General features: G+C 37.8%; 1 protein-coding gene across 2 annotated transcripts in view; it reads left to right on the top strand.

The window, feature by feature from the left end:
* The window catches only part of VCL (vinculin), a 60063-nt gene extending 42140 nt beyond the window's left edge, over positions 1-17923 (top strand). Inside the window, exons 9-22 of one of the 2 annotated variants that reach the window (XM_086752796.1) lie at positions 497-650; positions 1305-1480; positions 2719-2909; positions 5478-5677; positions 6171-6299; positions 7327-7476; positions 8044-8152; positions 9160-9462; positions 10060-10184; positions 10514-10699; positions 13679-13888; positions 16087-16290; positions 16920-17024; positions 17745-17923. In XM_086752796.1, the coding sequence (XP_086608922.1) occupies positions 497-650; positions 1305-1480; positions 2719-2909; positions 5478-5677; positions 6171-6299; positions 7327-7476; positions 8044-8152; positions 9160-9462; positions 10060-10184; positions 10514-10699; positions 13679-13888; positions 16087-16290; positions 16920-17024; positions 17745-17891 (2389 nt within the window). In that variant the 3' untranslated portion in view covers positions 17892-17923. The remainder of the gene's footprint in view (positions 1-496; positions 651-1304; positions 1481-2718; positions 2910-5477; positions 5678-6170; positions 6300-7326; positions 7477-8043; positions 8153-9159; positions 9463-10059; positions 10185-10513; positions 10700-13678; positions 13889-16086; positions 16291-16919; positions 17025-17744) is intronic. The other variant, XM_086752795.1, reaches the window with a different exon arrangement.
* The last annotated feature ends 208 nt before the right edge of the window (positions 17924-18131 follow it).

Consider the following 18131-nt stretch of genomic DNA (forward strand, 5'->3'; position numbering starts at 1 on the left):
TACTGCTAGCATCTCTTTCACCATTTTAAGAAGTCTTACCAATAGCCCATAATTGAGGTGACGAAGACATCTTATTTTCACTTACAGACTTGCGGTCCTCACATAGGTATAGCGAGATGTAAGTTCTGAGGTTCTGACCGCCTTGCAGCAATTTATAAATAAGAAGATAACAGGCCTTGCCCTGGTTACTTCAATGGAACTATATCCTGAAATTAACCTTATTTTGTGACACTTAAAAAATGTTCATTCTTCTGAGGTTGCTAAATATCAAATTCTGGAAAGGGGAAAATATGCTTTTAGTTTTAAACTCTTCTTGTTTGTGGTGTTCCTCCAGTTATTTTTGTTTTCCTAGGGGGAAAAAAAAAACCTGATTAAATACTATATCTCTTGCAATAATTGCTGGAATACTTATAAACAGTTTTTGTTGCCTCTTCATTAGAAAAGAGCTTTGTTCAATCCTGAGCTGAATCTGTGATGTTCTTTGTGTCTTGGGCAGAGGACAGGGGGCTACACCCATGGCAATGCAGAAAGCGCAGCAGGTGTCACAAGGTCTGGATTTGCTCACTGCCAAAGTGGAGAATGCAGCCCGCAAACTGGAGGCCATGACAAATTCCAAGCAGGCAATTGCTAAGAAGATTGATGCTGCTCAGGTACCACTAATGATTTAATAAATACTTCAGAACATGGTTGTAATACTGCTGTTAGAGCTGTTATACTGAACAATTGTAGTTGTTTGCAAACACAACACACTTGTTAGGAAAAACATGTAGTGGATATTTGCTTTTACAAAGAAGAATCTTACATTGGGTAATTTACAGGGAGCTGTGAGTTTTGCTACAGCTTATGACCCTTTTTTTTCTTTTTCCTTTAGATTGCTAAAAATGTCAAGTTTATTAGGTTAAAATGAGGAAACACCCTGAATTTGGACATAATAAACTGATTTTATTAAAGAAAAGAGTAGAGGAGTTTGAAACTGGAGGATTTACCCGTGAAAGCCAGATCATGAGTCTCTAAGCCACTAGTTAAATTTTACTTCTGAGAATACTCTTGGCAAATGTTGGGGAGAAAGAGAATGTAAAATCTTTAGGTAGCCTTCATCTAGTTTGACATCTTTTACAAAACAGAAAAACTATGAGACAATAGAACAGCTTCATGGTATCTAATAAACAGAAATTGCTTTTGAAAAGTATTCTCTGTTACATAAAGTTTTGAAAGATGTATTGGTTTTTCTTTTTTTTGTTTAAAAATATCTGTAGAAATAATTATATTGTTTAGCTTCACTCATGCACAACTTTTCTATTAAGAATTGGCTTGCAGATCCTAATGGGGGCAGTGAAGGAGAAGAACATATTCGGGGAATTATGGCTGAAGCAAGGAAAGTTGCAGAATTATGTGAGGAGCCGAAGGAAAGAGATGATATCCTTCGTTCTTTGGGGGAAATTTCTGCTTTGACAGCTAAGCTGTCGGATCTGCGACGACAGTATGTATTAGTTTTATCACCGTTAATTTATTTGTATAATTTTCATTTGCAGTTCAAAGTGCTGAGCAAAATCATAATATTGATAATTAATTGGGGAATATATTTTCTTCCAAGAATTGGTAATTGACATCTTATACTTCTGAGTTTCTATCCTGCATTTAGTAAAAATGGAATGCAAAGAATTCTTCAGTTCCTTGGGGGGAGGGAGGCTAACTTTAATATCCTTTGAAAAAATTGGTTTTAAAAATACAATATCCTTTTTAGTTCTTCAACCTAATGATTTCTATTCCAAAGCCCCACCTTCCCCTTCACCACCCACCCCACCCCCCCACCCCCAAAAAAAAACCAAACCCAAAATAGCTAACTACAGTTGTATTACCTAGAAAAGATATAAATATTTTCTTTCTAGTGCCTCTGGAATATTTGACAGGCAAACCAAAGCCAAAAGTGAGCTCCTTTGTACTGTCAAAGCACTTCAAAGGAAAGATATAATGTGAAAATAAAGTTTGTTTATACAGACAAATGTCACCACTGCTTTTTGCTAAGTGGTTTACTAAATAGCAAGGTGGAATATCTAGCACTTCAATCAGTGTCAATTCTAAGCTGTAACTGCAAACTATATAAAGGACTTTCAGAAAACCCTGTTACACCTTGGGTTCACTACTCAGCTGCAAATGATATTTCTATATCAGTTTTGCAAAGAGAGTGCTTGAAAATGGAAGTGGAGAAACAAGTATTCTATAAACTGTGACCTTCATCTATGGCCAGTTTTAATGTGGAGATAAACATTTTTCTTTCTTCATTAGTTAGATACTTGTAAATCAAGTTTTTTTTGAGATTTAGCTGCTGCAGGTCTTAATCTGCTACCTCTTTTCAAATTTATATATAGCCTTGGGCCTGTTGCTGCTTACTTTTCTGCTTGGAACTGGCATTATTGCAGTTGCTCATAAGACAGCCACGAGTATGAGAAAACAAAGACATACATCAGTGTTATCAATGACAGTACCATGCCTTCCCCCACCTCAGTGCTGTGCTGAACATAGGTAATATCCAGGTGCCACTGCAGAGAAGTGTGAGGTGAGGATTTATGAATGACCGATCTACGTTATTTGTTCTGAGACTCAAATGTCAAATTGAACCTTATTTAAAAAGATCAAGTACCTCTCATTGTGTCTTCCTGCTGAATTTGGGACTAGCTGTGAATGTTCTTTATATGGCTGTACTTTTTAAATCCGTAGTGGAAAAGGTGACTCTCCTGAGGCCCGTGCATTGGCTAAGCAAATCGCTACATCGCTTCAGAATTTACAGACCAAAACAAACAAAGCTGTAGCAAATACTAGGCCAGTTAAAGCAGCTGTCCATTTGGAGGGCAAGATTGAGCAAGCTCAAAGGTGGATAGACAATCCTACAGTTGCTGATCGGGGAGTAGGTAAGTGTTTCCGTGTGCTCTTCCCCTCACAGTTTTATGGTTAAACATGTCAGTAATTTTTATGACTGAAACTACTGCTCCTGGGATGCTAGGGATGTGTGGAATCTCTTCACTGATGTGGAGAGTGTTTGTGGCTGGAGGTTTATAGCCAAGTCCTTGCTGCAATATTATTGAATCCAGCTGGCCTGTGATTATCTTTGTCTTCTGGAAAGAACAACTTTGGTGAATTGAACAGACAAACTTTTGACTGCTCCTTGCTCTTATCATCCAAATCGAGTATCTCAAATTGGAATTTATACTTACTCCAGCAAATTGAGTAATTAAGTCTTTCAGAGAAGAGAAAAACACTCATAAGTCTGACCTAAAAATGTCACTTCTTGTATAGTTTCTGTGTTATCTGAGGAGAATGCTACTTAAACAGGTGATCTGAGAATCCAAGCATGCAATCAGCAGGCATATAATTATGGTTCAGGAGCAGCTCTACCGAGAGCTTATTGTAAACTATTTCTGAAATTTCTTGTTTAGCTGCTTCTGGTGCTATGCAAGTAGGCGGATGAAGCTTGAAAACTGGATTCTGTACTTTTTTCCATAGCAATTAAGTCTGACTAGTGCAGTTAAGTCTGAGCAGTGCAACTGATAATGACGAATGGAAACTTGGCTTATAAGAAGTAGTATAACTGCAGACCTTTAATACCTTTCTCACACTTTTCCTTGTCTGTCAAGATAAATTCTGTTGTGTGAATAACGAATGACAGATCCTTGAATTAGAGATTTAGTGTTGTTGGTAGCTTGGACATGTGTGAAGTGCAAATTTATATGCAATATCTTAAACAGAACAGTGGAGTTCCATGTTTTAACACTTCCTATTGAGCAAATTGCATACAGAATGAGACGACCAAGACACGGTGGTAGATGAGTCTCATGAGATGTTTTGGCAGTTGCTGAAAACCTTCCTAATTTTTTATTTTTCTCTTGAACATAGTAACCTGTGAGATGGTTGGCTTAAAGAGGCACAAAACCCTAACTTATTCTTTTTTAATTTTAATAAAAAAGAAACAAAGGTAACAAATTCAACTTGAAGTCTGTAAGTGCATAGTTAATCAAAAGGCTTGCATACATACTGAAAGCTTGCTGAAGGAACTGGAGTTTCTCAGCACTGGATACATACTACAGAATTTAATCAATACTGGTAGTAATACATACAACAAAAATGTGTGTAGAGATGCAAGACATTGCATGTCTTATAACTTCAATGTTTCTAGTGTAATGAAGAAAACTTTACTAAAATGATGTCATAGTTCAATTTTTTCGTTTAAATGTCTCACACTTGCATTGACCCTTGGCAGGCTGCTTATAGAAAGGTATATTAAGAATCAGATATGTGCATATTTGCAGTTATCCCAGTGTAGTGCTTCAACACAAGCTGAATTTCTAAGTAATGAGGCAGAATGTGTATTTTGTTTTATAAACACGTGAGCCACTTCAGTGGTGTTAGCTGCTAGAAATATTTACATGCAGTCATATTATGAATTATCCTAGCTAAGTGATGGCTAAAGTAATTGTAATTGGCAGATAAAAACGAGGCAAGATGCATTGAAATACTGAACTGGTATGTGAAGTGCACTTGCTTGGCTGCACTTGGCTTATGCAAAACAATAATTAAAAAAAAAATCTTGGGGCAGTCCAACAGCACTGACCTTAGCTACCCTAATAAGCTTTCTAAAATGATGGTGGCAGTACCGAGTGATTCTTGGATAGCCAGGTCCTGTGACGACTTCCTTCGAAGTAGTTTTCAGCTTGATCATGAACTTGGATTACTTGTGTATTAGCATTGGCTTAAAATGATTCTGCTGTAGGTCTTTAAAGAACTTAATATATGATGACTTCTTTTAAAAAAAAGAGTACTATTGTACTGAGGAGCATATTCTTGTGAAAGAACAGGAAGCTTCTGTAAGTGAGTGAAGGAAATCACCCACACTAAAAATAGGTGGTTTTTTACAGAGAAACTTTCAACACACTGTAGAGGCTTTATAAGGGCCCCCCTCCTCCTCCGCCCATCCTGGACACTTGACACTTCTTACCCATGATTTCTGGAATCCTGGGAGAGGATATTCTGCTTTTCCATTTGTTTTCTATTTGGCTTTTCTCCCTGCTCATCTTCTAATTACTTATAATGATATGAAGATGAATTGCAGCACCTGGAATTTGAAAGTGCTTTCTGTTGGAGTCAACAGATAAGTTTTATGTAGGAATACCTGACAGCTGTAATGCATTGCCATTCCTGTTAATGGCAGGCCACCCTAGTAAAAAAGGATGCATCTCTGTCCAGAGTTGCTATTATAAGCAAAAATAACCTTGTGTGAATTGAATTCCTCTATGAGTTTGAAGTGCAATTGCTTAATGATAAACTGCAGAAGATCCTTTCCACTGCCTAGAAAGGTGTTCTTAAAAACCCAAGAATTCTGAAATGTCACTTACTTCATGGTGCATCTGACTTATGCTTTTGGTTTTTTTTTTTTTTTTTTTGTTCCACTGTAAGTTAATGCAATGTGACTTCTTCCTCTGTAGGCCAGGCGGCAATTCGGGGTCTGGTTGCAGAAGGTCGTCGTTTAGCTAATGTCATGATGGGACCTTATCGTCAAGACCTGCTTGCCAAATGTGACCGTGTAGACCAGCTGGCTGCTCAGCTAGCTGACCTCGCAGCAAGAGGGGAGGGAGAATCTCCTCAGGCCAGGGCAATTGCTGCTCAGCTTCAGGACTCACTGAAGGTAAAAATCCACTCTTGTGCAGTGAAATGTATGATATGCTGAAGTATTTACACTCCTCTGATAAAGTGTTTGTGTGTGGGAGACATCAATAAAATAAAAAAAAAATGCAGCAAAAAACCTGTTGGTTTAGCTGAGGTGCTGAAATCAAACTTTCTACAAAGCCCTTGATAGCATGCTGTAGTGATTAATTCCAAATGAACCATTTAAGAATGAAGTCTCATTTTGAAAGAAAATAGTGTGCTAGCATTGCAAATTTGCGGGACAAGGTCTCAAATCATGCTGTTCATAGCTTCTGATGCTGCTTCAAGGAGTGGTATGTCAGCTTCTGGTATTTCAAGTTATGTAAAAAGTGATTAATTGATCATACTTTTAAGATAATTTTATCTTAATGGCTGCCATTGTACTGGGTGCTTTTTAAAAAAACTTAATATTCCTGTATCATGTGCTAACAATTTTCTTTTTTTTTTTTTTTTTTTTTAATTTTTTTTTTAAGGATCTTAAAGCACGGATGCAAGAGGCCATGACCCAAGAGGTTTCTGATGTTTTTAGTGACACCACAACTCCTATTAAATTGTTAGCAGTAGCAGCCACTGCTCCTTCTGATGCTCCCAATAGAGATGAGGCAAGTATACCCAGGTGGTCTTTTCCCCATGTGAAGTTTCAGTTATTTTTTAGTTCTATCTAAATTGGTATTTTGAAAAATGAATCAGTATTTTTTTCCTCAAGCTTGTGATACGTACTTATTAATTCTGACAGCATAATGATTGTCATGCAAATTTCTCTGGCCTCTTGGAGTTTGCAAATTGTGCTGTATATGCCTGGAAACTATATTGTCCCTGACTTCAGTAAATGGCAAAGATTTCTCCCTGTGATGTTTGTACCACTTTGCCTTCAGCATATTAAAATTCTTGTGCAAAAATCACTGACACACTAGTTAGTGGATTGTATATCTCAGCATTATGTAAGCTGATTAAAATAGTCAAATACATGTTAAGATTGATCAACAGATTTAACCTGTTCTTTTGCTGGAGAATGTTTCCTGTACTTCAAAGCTACTAGCTGCGTGTGAAGTGTCTAAAACTGTGGCTGGCAGCTCTGGCTAGTTGATTTGAATGTGATCAGAATTATTCCCAAGGCCTTGGGGAATTTAGCTTTGTGACAGGATATATTTTTGTCGAAGAATTCTGTGCCTTAAGTAACTAAGGACTGTGGAAGGAGGGATTTTTTTTCTTTTTTTTTTTTTCCAATGTGAAGCTTCTGATTTTAGGGTAAAATCCCATATTTATGTTCCAAATATAGTTACTTTTGGTTTGTGGGTTTGAAGATTAATGTCTATGAGCTGAAATAGTTTTAAGGCAGTATTTGTTACGGCAGCAGTCATCAGGAATCATTGTACTTAATACGTCAGAGCTATGAAGTGTGGAAGTACCCTCTGTTGCCCAGATGAGTTAATAAAGAAGAGTAGAGTAATGTAAAGATTAAAAATAAATAGCTTCAAAGCTTTTGTGTCCTATTGCATCCTCTCAGGAGATGCATTAAATTTGGATGTTAGGCAGATGTCTCTGGTATTTGGCACTTTGAAGAAGTTATGTATTCTTTTAGAGAAGTTATGCTTTTTAATGTGTTTTTTTTTCTCTTCTGACAAATAGGTGTTTGATGAAAGAGCAGCAAACTTTGAAAACCATGCTGCTAGACTGGGAGCTACAGCAGAAAAAGCAGCTGCTGTTGGAACTGCAAATAAAACTACTGTGGAGGGCATTCAAGCAACAGTGAAATCAGCAAGGGAACTTACCCCGCAGGTTTGCTTCCTTTGTCTCGAAGGGCTATTAAAAGGTTGGGAACTACTTCTGTGGAATTTCCTTTATGCCTCTGCTATCAGAGAAAGACGTTAATACCAGCAAGCAACATAGTGCTGACACTCTTAAAAGAAGAGTGGCAAATATTTGTGTATATGATACAAAGTAGAACAAACTGATTCAATTACATGTCTTGCTCTTCAGCTATTTGACAGAGTGTTAGTGACTTAACCTTGAACCAAAATTACTTTGAGACTTAGTAAAATATGTAAGTGGAAAAAATACTCTTTAATGAACATACCTTAGTGCTTTCAACAAGTGTTTTAAAATTCTAAACACTTTTTGATATATAAGCATGTAATTGAAGTTCCAGAAAAAAGTATTTGTGTCAACAAATTCCAGAAGCATTGTAAATCTTAAGGCAGCTGAATGTTGAACTAGAATTAATGAACTAGTATACCAAATAAGGAGCTACACATCCAGTCCTGAAAAACAAATGTATTTTCAGGAATATGTGTGATGTTGTTGTATACTGATACTTCCATAATAAAAAATGTTTTCCATTGGCAGGTAGTATCAGCTGCTCGTATCCTACTGAGAAATCCTGGAAATCAAGCTGCTTATGAACATTTTGAGACCATGAAAAACCAATGGATTGATAATGTAGAAAAAATGACAGGTAAAATAAGATATTTTGTTCAAGACTATACTTGTAGCTAACTAGCTGGTATAGATTGTTTTTTTTTTTTTTTTCCCCATTCTGTTTGGATTGATGAAATATGTGTAAGAGTAAAGACTCATTAAAAATAAATTAAGAGAAGTGGGAATGTGCTCTCTGATTCCAGAAATAGGTATATGTTACAGCATAAACAAAATACCTGGTTTCATAGGTGTTAATTTTGAGCTGCAGGGAAGCAAATTTGGTTTTAGTTCTTTTGTGGGAAAACCAGAATACCTTTAGTTTTTATTGCCATTACTATTCTAGCAGTGTATCCCTGTAGCAACTTGAGGGTTTTTTTTCTACATAATCTTGGCATGTTGAATGAGGACAAATAATTAAATGGGGGCAAGAAAATATGTTCAAAATGATGTAACAGCTTGATGAAAGCAGTGAATAAAACGGAGCTACTGACCTACTGAATCTTGCTGAAACACTTAAATGTTTCAGTCCTTTCAAAGTGCACATCCTTTGCACTGGTCTGCTAGTCTTCTGACTGTATACTGCCTCCTCCATCCCCATAATTAAATTGTGGGCATTTTAAATCTTAGTGCCTTGTCACTACTATTCTTCAGTAAAACCACAGCCAGAGGGATATTTCTTTTTGAATGAATGGGAGAGGTACAAAAAGTGCTGAATACGCTTAAAGAAATTTGGTAGGAGGAAGGAAGCTCTGCTGCGTGTACTGTGTAAGCCAGTTCTTGATTCAAACAATGTTCCATGATAGATGAGTAAGAGATTGGGATTCTGTTGGTGGGAGCAAGACTGGCCGTAGTTACTGTGATAGAGGTACCACAGAATCAGAAGTAAAACTGCAGTAATATATTTGGTCTGATTTCCATACTCTCTTCTGCCTCTCCCCACCCCCCAGTCTGGAAATACTTTTCTGGTTGTGAACAGTCTCTGGAATACCAAATGTCCCGTTCCACGGATGAAACCAGAATATTCATGTTTGACTTTTATTCTAGGGTTGGTGGATGAAGCCATTGATACTAAATCTCTGTTGGATGCATCAGAAGAGGCTATTAAGAAAGATCTTGATAAATGTAAAGTTGCGATGGCCAATATTCAACCTCAGATGCTGGTAGCTGGTGCCACCAGCATTGCTAGACGAGCAAACCGCATTCTACTGGTAGCAAAACGAGAGGTTGAAAATTCAGAAGACCCTAAATTCCGTGAGGCTGTTAAAGCAGCCTCTGATGAGCTAAGCAAAACTATATCGCCAATGGTAATGGATGCGAAGGCTGTGGCAGGAAACATTTCTGATCCTGGTAAGGGTTCAGTCAGCTGATTTCAAATGTATTTTTTTTAATGGCTGAAGATCATGTGCAGTAGTCATTATTTGGCCTTGTGCAGCTGTGTGTCCCCTTTTATGCAGATTTTGTGTACACTTAAATCACAGAATGGTGAAATCAGGGTCACACCACTAACTGCTGAATCTTGCTCTTTTAAAATGCAGTCAAAGACTTCAGGCATATTCAAGGGAAAAGGATTCAGCGTTCTAGTTTATTACATGATTTCATAATCTTTAGAAGTAGTATTTGTCACCAGTTATCAGTAGTACTACTTTGTATAAGGAAATATGATCTCAATACATTTCTTGTATTCCAAAAGTTGTTCTGGAAATTACTTTGGCCGTTGATAGTGACTGTTACTCAGCCCAGCTTTATTTTATGCATGTTGAATATGACAGTAACATTTCAAACGTGTAAATCCACTGTAAACATTTTGGTAGCTTTTGAACATCAGGTTGTTTGCGTATATATGTGTACTTGGCACAGTATGTTATAGATGTAATTTTTTTGGGGTAGTGTTGCATTCCAAATATTGCAGAATGCTATTAAACAGATAATGTGATTTTTGTTCAGGTTTGCAGAAGAGTTTCTTGGATTCTGGATACAGAATTCTAGGAGCTGTGGCCAAAGTCAGAGAAGCCTTCCAGCCTCAGGAACCAGATTTTCCCCCTCCTCCTCCTGACCTTGAGCAGCTTCATGTGAGTGCAGCATAGTTTGTAATACAATACCCAGTTGTCACTGACAATGTGCGGATTGCATACTCAAATTACTTGAGTATATTTTTATTCCTTAGAAATAAAATGCATTATCTGGCCAGCCATGCATACAAGTAGCCTTAAGTCTAAGAAATACCAATCCAGCTTTCAAAAGAAGAGATTAAAACATGCTATTTCCTTTAACATGGTCCACGTGAAAAACTGGGAAAAGGCATCATCAGGCTCATGCAATCATATCTTGCCGTGACACCATCTTTTACTTGATGTGTGTACTATTTCATTGCACTGGATAAGGTTTTTCCCTTTCTTAGCTGACGGATGAGCTTGCTCCTCCAAAACCACCACTTCCAGAAGGTGAGGTTCCCCCGCCCAGACCACCACCACCTGAAGAAAAGGATGAAGAGTTCCCAGAGCAGAAAGCAGGAGAAGCTATTAATCAGCCCATGATGATGGCTGCTAGGCAGTTGCATGATGAAGCTCGGAAATGGTCTAGCAAGGTAAGAAGTTATTTGTGTCTTGCGCTAAAAGGAATATGTGTGTGTGTGTATATGTATATTTTCAATTTATTATTTTTTTTTTTAATTAGGATAAGTGTGTTTGGTTCCAAGTCAGTTGCTTCAATGACAGAGAATAGTCTTTTGTAGACCAAATAGTAAAAACACTGCTGTAGGAGGAATTAGGAACTCTTTCAAGTTTGGAGTGAACTAGGGTCAACTGTTGTGATACTCAGCGTTGCTAGAATGCTTTATTAACATACCTCTGTGAACATGAATGTGCCTTGTATGCTAAGCTGTTTGTGATCCTTGATGCTAGAATTACCTGGAGAGCCACTAGTACTTATGCCTTTCTAGGCTGACAAGCTGATTGCTATATTTGAGTGACTTTGAAAAGTCTGTATGGACGTTGCAGATGCCAGCTGCAGGAATCGTGAGCTGGTTTGTCTTAATTCTGGAAGGAGCTGCAAGTTATTTTACAGTTAATTTGGTGCATTTATGATGGGAAAAGTGACCATGTATAGATGGCCTGGTCTCATTCTTTTTTTGTAGTGAGTCACGCTCGCTATGAAGGCCAAACTCCTTCCTTTCCTTACCGTTACAGCGCTATGATAAAGCAGTGTGAACTTATCAGTTGTACAAATGCTAACATAACTTTTTTGCTTTCCCTTTTTTTTTCCACCCAAAGAGCTACATTTTTCCTCTGGCAGCAACTAAGTAAACTTCTGAGATTTGGGGTTTTGCAGGTATAAATTAAAGGTCATAATTTGGCTTTCAAAATCTCTACTTTTTTTCTCCACCAAATTAGATGGTGAATGAGAAGATAAACTTGAATAGCTTACAGAATCAAGTGTTTTGTGTTTAAGGAACATCTGTTTTGGAAGTACAGATAAAATACAAAAGAAGCCCCGCAAATCTGTTTGAGTGCCTCTTCCATAAAATGAAAACCTGTTTCCCTCCATACTTGTGGATATACCAAACAGATGTTTATATTACTAAAGGAGTTAGCACTGGAATGTAGTAGTCATGTCAGAAGGTAGTTTTGAGGCCAAAAACTTTAGTTTCAGCTTCCAGAAGTGTTTTGATGTTTGAACCTCAAAACAGGTAACTTAACAATACACAGTAGGTAATAAAGTGCTTTTACCATATACGTACTAAATTACCTATATATACTATATTCATTCTACATTAAATAGTACAGCTGTTAAAATATTTCTTTATCAAAGCCAAGCAGCAGACTTTAAACTCCTCCTTGCTGATTATGAAAGAGCTCTAAGCTTGGTGTCTTTAGATTATAAAACACTATTTTAATTGCCATTTCTTTAATTTGAGACCAACAAGCCAGTAAGCCAAGCATTTGTCCTTCTAATTCTTTTTTAGCAGTCTAATTTTAGCCATAAGAGTACAGTTATTCTGTACTCTTCTGAACAGTGTGTTTTTGGGAAGATGTTTTAAAAACCGTTTTTGTACCCTCTGAAGTCCCTCACTGAGTGGAAGAGGGATTAATGGACAGTGCTACTGAGGAATATGGATTAGACCGGGGAAAACAGAAATATAAGGTCTTGCTCATATTAAATCACAAGAAACTGTCAACTGTCTTCTGCTTTTTTTCCAGTTACATTAGTCTACTGGTGCTTTACCATGTGTTATGCTTATGGAGAGGAGGACAAGTACTTAATCTTTAAAAAATTTTGATAACATTCTTCATTCTTGTAAGATTTAAAATCTAGTTGTTTTTTCTCCTATACAAAAACCCTTCACTGAGTGGATTCTAGGCTTTTATGTACTCCGTTTTTCTCACAGAGCACAAACAGAACACTGTCTTGCTTTAGCTTTCCCTGCCTTTCCTCCTCATTTGGTTAAGTCTCAGAGTATGAGGGATATTTGGAAACTTTTCAGTAGATTAAGACTTTAAGTTGTCTCTGAAGATGAGTTGATTTGGCAGTATATAAAAGTTGCAAATTCCTTCCAAAACTTGTGTGTTTTCATTGGTGTAGGTGTTTTTTCTATAAAAGGCCATATCTTAAGCAAAACACAGTTGAAAACGCATAGTTTTTGCCAAGAGTAGCTTGACTTGTCACACTTGGCTTTAGTCAAAGAAATACAATTGGTAAACTTGTAGAATATATTCATATTGAAATGCTGCTGTAATATAAATGCCTGTATTGTTATACCACTTACCTCTTCCTTGTCATCTACCCTAACACAATATATTGCTTGAATTTTTTTTTTAAGGTAATGGAATACAACACATTGTGGCAAAACAGTATCATGTGCTTCATAATCCCCTTATTCTACTAATTCTGTTTCAGTCTCTTTTAAGAACTGCAATATTCACAGCATTCATAACATTCAGTATCACCTCCTCTTTTCATAACCCATTTTTGTTCTTTTTCATGTTATCTGTGGTACTTTAGTACTCATTCTACAGCGGCCCCTACTCCACCTTTTTTTTTTCTTTTCTCTTTTCCCCTCTACAGCAAACAGTGTCAGTGCTTTTTTCTGTGATCCTGCTGCTATCTCTTATCACACATATGTGAACAGGCTTCCATACAAAGCTTTCTATCTGCACAAATACCACAGTCATCAGCTGCTGTGCCTGCTTCTATGCAGTCAAAGCAGCTTTCATTGAAACAGAAAATCCATTTATTTCACCATTGTCTTGCCAGAAAGATGTTGTTCTCTGCAAGTCAGCCTCTGTCTGTAGAAGCGATATGCTCAGAGGAAAGATGTTGCTGCATCTTTGAATTTTAACTTCATATTTTTGGTAACTTTGGTTCACAGGTGAAATGTTTGTTTCCTTCTGCTAATTTTTATTCCTTCCCCTCCTCCCTCTGACCTGATCCTACAGCTGCCTTATCAGATCCTGAGAGACCAAGAGGATGTTTTGGTCACTAAACCAGCTCAGTTCATGCTCTTCTACCAAATTCTGCTTCTCGTACTAACTGTCTTGTTTCTCCACCCTTGCTGCCACCTGCAAAGCCTGATGTGACTGTGATTAATGAAGCGGCTGAGGCTGGTGTAGATGTAGATGAGGAGGATGATGCAGATGTTGAATTCACTCTCCCCTCTGACATTGAAGATGATTACGAGCCTGAGCTGCTGTTAATGCCAACCAATCAGCCCGTTAACCAGCCCATTCTGGCTGCTGCTCAGTCTCTACATCGGGAAGCAACCAAGTGGTCTAGTAAGGTACTCCTGAGTCTCCCCGGGGACTGATCCGTGTGCATCCAGCCATTGGGAACGCTGACACATTTGCATCACTCTTGACCCTGCTGGGCCCCGCCATTCTGAATGAATAAGTGTGTCTGCACTTCATTTTAAGGACTGAGAGTGGCTTCACGAGTTTGCTAGATCTGTTTGTCAGTGCTGGATTGAAGCTTGATTTGGGGCACCTATTAATATTTAAAGGCTTCCTCTTCCTTTGCATCTGTCTGTACATCTTTGTTGTGGCAGTTCTTAAATCGTAGTAGGGGTTCTCTTCCCTCTCCCCTGTTCTTTTCTCATTCATTTGGGCTACCTGGGAAGCCATGGTTAATGGTTTCTTAATGACTTCCGGATACAGCAGAGTACACAGCATTCAAGAAGTCATTTAACGTGTCTGTTGTGCTTGGCCTTCATTGGTGCCGTTAATTAGAATACCTCCCAACGAGGAATGGCTTTGGATGGCAGTGGTTATCCAAGAGGACTGACTGCTGGCTTGCACTGGCTGTATTGCAAATGCTGGTCTTGAGAGAATTCTTTTATGGAGAAGCTGCACTGAATGCTGTTAGCTGCTGAATTGAGATTGTGTTTATATGAAACCAGTGGAAACCTAACATGAGGTTCAGGTATTCACAAGTAGCCTGTCTCTTCTGTCTAAGCACAAATGTTTGCAAGACCGGTCACTATTTATAGCATGCTGCAGAAAAGAAGGTTGGTGTCCTGTACTAGACAAAGATTAGGGGGGTTGTGTGTATGTGTATGTACGTGTGTATATGTTTACATAGACAGATATACTAAACTATTTTAATAAAAAGGGCTTTAAAAATGTTCTTGTCCTTTTCAGATTCTGATGCTTGATTAGAGAGCTTCGTAAATGACACTGGTCCTAATTTCTTGATCCTCCTACGTGAAAACATGGAAAATCTTTGTGTTATGTCATTTGCATCCTAACTGGTTATACTAGCAAACTGTTTAGCTATTAGGTCACGGTAACGAATAGTTCAGCTTTTTGTGTCGCCTCTACCTGTAAAATATCTGGGATATCTTCTTGAATTTGCTAGTAGTGAGTCATGGAAGTATGTGCACAGGAATAAAGATTACATTTGCCAAGTTGAGTTGTTGCTGTGTACTCTTTGCTCTGAACTCCATCAATCATTAATTGTGGAATTATACCGAGGAAAGAGTGTACTAACACTTAAACTCACTCTGCTAATATTTCATACACACAACAGGAATGCTTCATGGCACCAAATAGTTCACTTCTGTCTAACAGCTTTCTATAGAGGTCAATGTAAATATACTAACGGACTACTAACAGTGGATCATTAGGTCTGCTTTTTCTAGGTTTCTCTCTGGAACAGTGTATACGAAATAGTTTTGCCTTTGTCATCCTTCACTGACATGTTGCAAATATTTCTCAGAAGTATTTCTGTGACTGTAATTTTGGGATACTTATTACAAGAAATATGGATTTTAATGTAAGAACCTATCACTAGATTGTCTTTTGAACTATTATGTTCTCCTCTTCCTTCTCTCTGGAAGCTTAATGTTAAAGGGAGAGATTTTGTCAAAAAAGATTTATTTCCAAGGAATAACTTGAGAAAAAAAAATAAAAATTGTATCTCATTTTCCATGTTACCTGTGACAAAAGTTTGGTATGTTACAGATTCTCTTCCATTTATCTTTTAGCATTATAGCAGCATAGCTGATGCTTTAACAACTTCAGTTTCAGATGCCACTGAAAATTTTATGGTCAACTGTTACGACTACACTATTTGACTTTAGTGCTATTTGGTTTAACAAGCTATCTAGCACACTTGGATTTTAAAAAAGCCTTTTTTTTGGGAAATCTGGAATTTCAAATGCTAATAACATGCTTTATCTTAAACCTAGCCAGCAGAGCAGTAACTGTCATTCCATGGACAAACTAACACTTTTCTTTAGCACTTCTTTTCCAGTTTTGAAGTGAACTTTTTTTCCTGAGTGTTAGGAAGAGAAATGTCAGAAACATATAATTAGGACAGCTCTTCCCTGTTCCTTGAAGAAACCTCTTCTGTGTTCACAAATGGTTCTTCCATCCTTAACTTCTTGAAAGGGTTGCTACCAAAATGTAAACTGCTGTTCAGTCTTGACTTCTGTGGAGCTTCTGTCCTGGCATGAACACTAACTCATGTTGTTCTCTTCAGGGTAATGACATCATTGCTGCTGCTAAACGAATGGCGCTGCTAATGGCAGAGATGTCGCGCCTGGTGAGAGGAGGTAGCGGAAACAAGCGTGCCCTTATTCAGTGTGCAAAGGATATTGCTAAGGCATCAGATGAAGTCACTCGATTGGCCAAAGAGGTGGCAAAGCAGTGCACTGACAAGCGCATTAGAACAAACCTCTTGCAGGTAATGAGTTAACTTGTAAATGCCTCAAATCCTTTTTTTTTTTTTTTTCTTTTCTCTGTTCCTCTTTGTGTGATTGAGCACAGGAGTTGTGGCAGTAAATCATGTGTATCTTTTCTTGGCTTGTAAAGTTTTGTAGAGTTCTATGTCTGTTTTTTAGATCCCATGGCCATACATGTTCTGTATAGTCAGGATTTATTTTCAGGTGAGTGAAGATGCCAGTGTCCAAAGAGGTTTTGAAAAATACTGTGCTATGCATGTTGGTTTGTCCTAAGCCTGCATTACTTGGTATTTCATCTACTCATTCCTTTGTATCAAAGAATAGTAGCAGATATGCAATACTCTTCAGTTTTCCAATCTCAGCCAAATATACATCATTCCTAAACAAGCAGACCCTTGAGGAATATCTGGAGGAAAGGAAAAATGTTGGTTCCATCCCAGAAATGCTCAAAGCAAGTAAAATAAGATTCAAGTATCCTACCAGTATTTGTCGGAAAGTCTTGAAGATTATAAGATACCTTCTGTGCTTATTCCTTATCTAATAGTAAAATGAAATAATTTATCAAAAAAAAAAGTAGGTAATGTATTGGTTCAGTTTACAATGTGAAGTGTTTTTTATCCCCATTCCTTAGGTCTGTGAGCGAATCCCAACCATCAGTACACAACTCAAAATTCTTTCCACTGTCAAAGCTACCATGCTGGGCAGAACTAATATCAGTGATGAAGAATCGGAACAGGTAAGAGGTGTAAAAATTGATAGTAGTGTGGAATTTTTGATCAGTTTTAGGGGGAAAAATATACAAGCTGTTATATGGGATATGCTCTGGGAACTCAATGTTTGGAAGCTTACCTCAGCTGTTTAGTGAAGATAATTGTAGTATAGCACCTTGATTTCTGGCTCAAAAGCTACAGTTTAATAGGGGAACATAAATCCTTCGCAAGCCAAAAAAGCTGCTCTGATTCAAATTTTTATATGAACGCCTGCATCTCCCTCACTTCAGTGAAACGCAAGCTCAGGAAAGAACTTGCTTCTAGAAATGGAGCCGGTTTGCCATTGGAGGAGTAGTAGCACCCTCTGGTGGGACGCAGTGAAAATACTTACCCTCCAGCAGCATCTCGAGTCCTTGTCTTGCTGTTCCGTTAGCTTCCAAATGCATGTTTGCAGCTGAAATTCTGCAGTTTTGGCTTTTGAGAGGGATTATTCTACTGTAAGACACTAATCTTTTTTATTCAGATTTTGCACAAATACACAGTGAAAAATGGGAAGGTCTTGTGAGTCAGGATAACCCTTGGTAATTTCCAGAGACCAGTTGTTTCATTTACATTTTCATAGCTTAAGTCAGCAACTTACTGACCTAATGCTTGCACTGGGAGTCCTCATGCATACGGGGTTTCCGTGCTGCTGTCCTGAACATGGTACTTGCTAATACATTGGAAATTGTTCTTTTTCTTGACAGGCAACTGAGATGTTGGTTCATAATGCCCAGAATCTCATGCAGTCTGTGAAGGAAACTGTGAGAGAAGCTGAAGCAGCATCCATTAAGATAAGAACAGATGCTGGATTCACTCTTCGCTGGGTTAGAAAGACCCCGTGGTATCAGTAAACACTTGCCACATAAGTATTGTTTTTGGAAACAGAAGAGATGCATTAACAGCCAAAGGTGCTGTATTATGCCCCATTCTAAGGGTATGAATTATAAAAGAATGCATTTCAAATGTCTTCGGAACGCATTTGATATTGTACACCTCAAAATTGCTTCCAACAGTAGACAGTTCTTATCCTTTTTTTTTTTTGCTTTTGAAGAATCTCTTCATGAATTCTGTACTCCCAGAAGCACATTTCA

The sequence above is a fragment of the Chlamydotis macqueenii genome, chromosome 7, assembly GCF_036417535.1.
Source record: "Chlamydotis macqueenii isolate bChlMac1 chromosome 7, bChlMac1.mat, whole genome shotgun sequence".
Lineage (NCBI taxonomy): Eukaryota > Metazoa > Chordata > Aves > Otidiformes > Otididae > Chlamydotis > Chlamydotis macqueenii.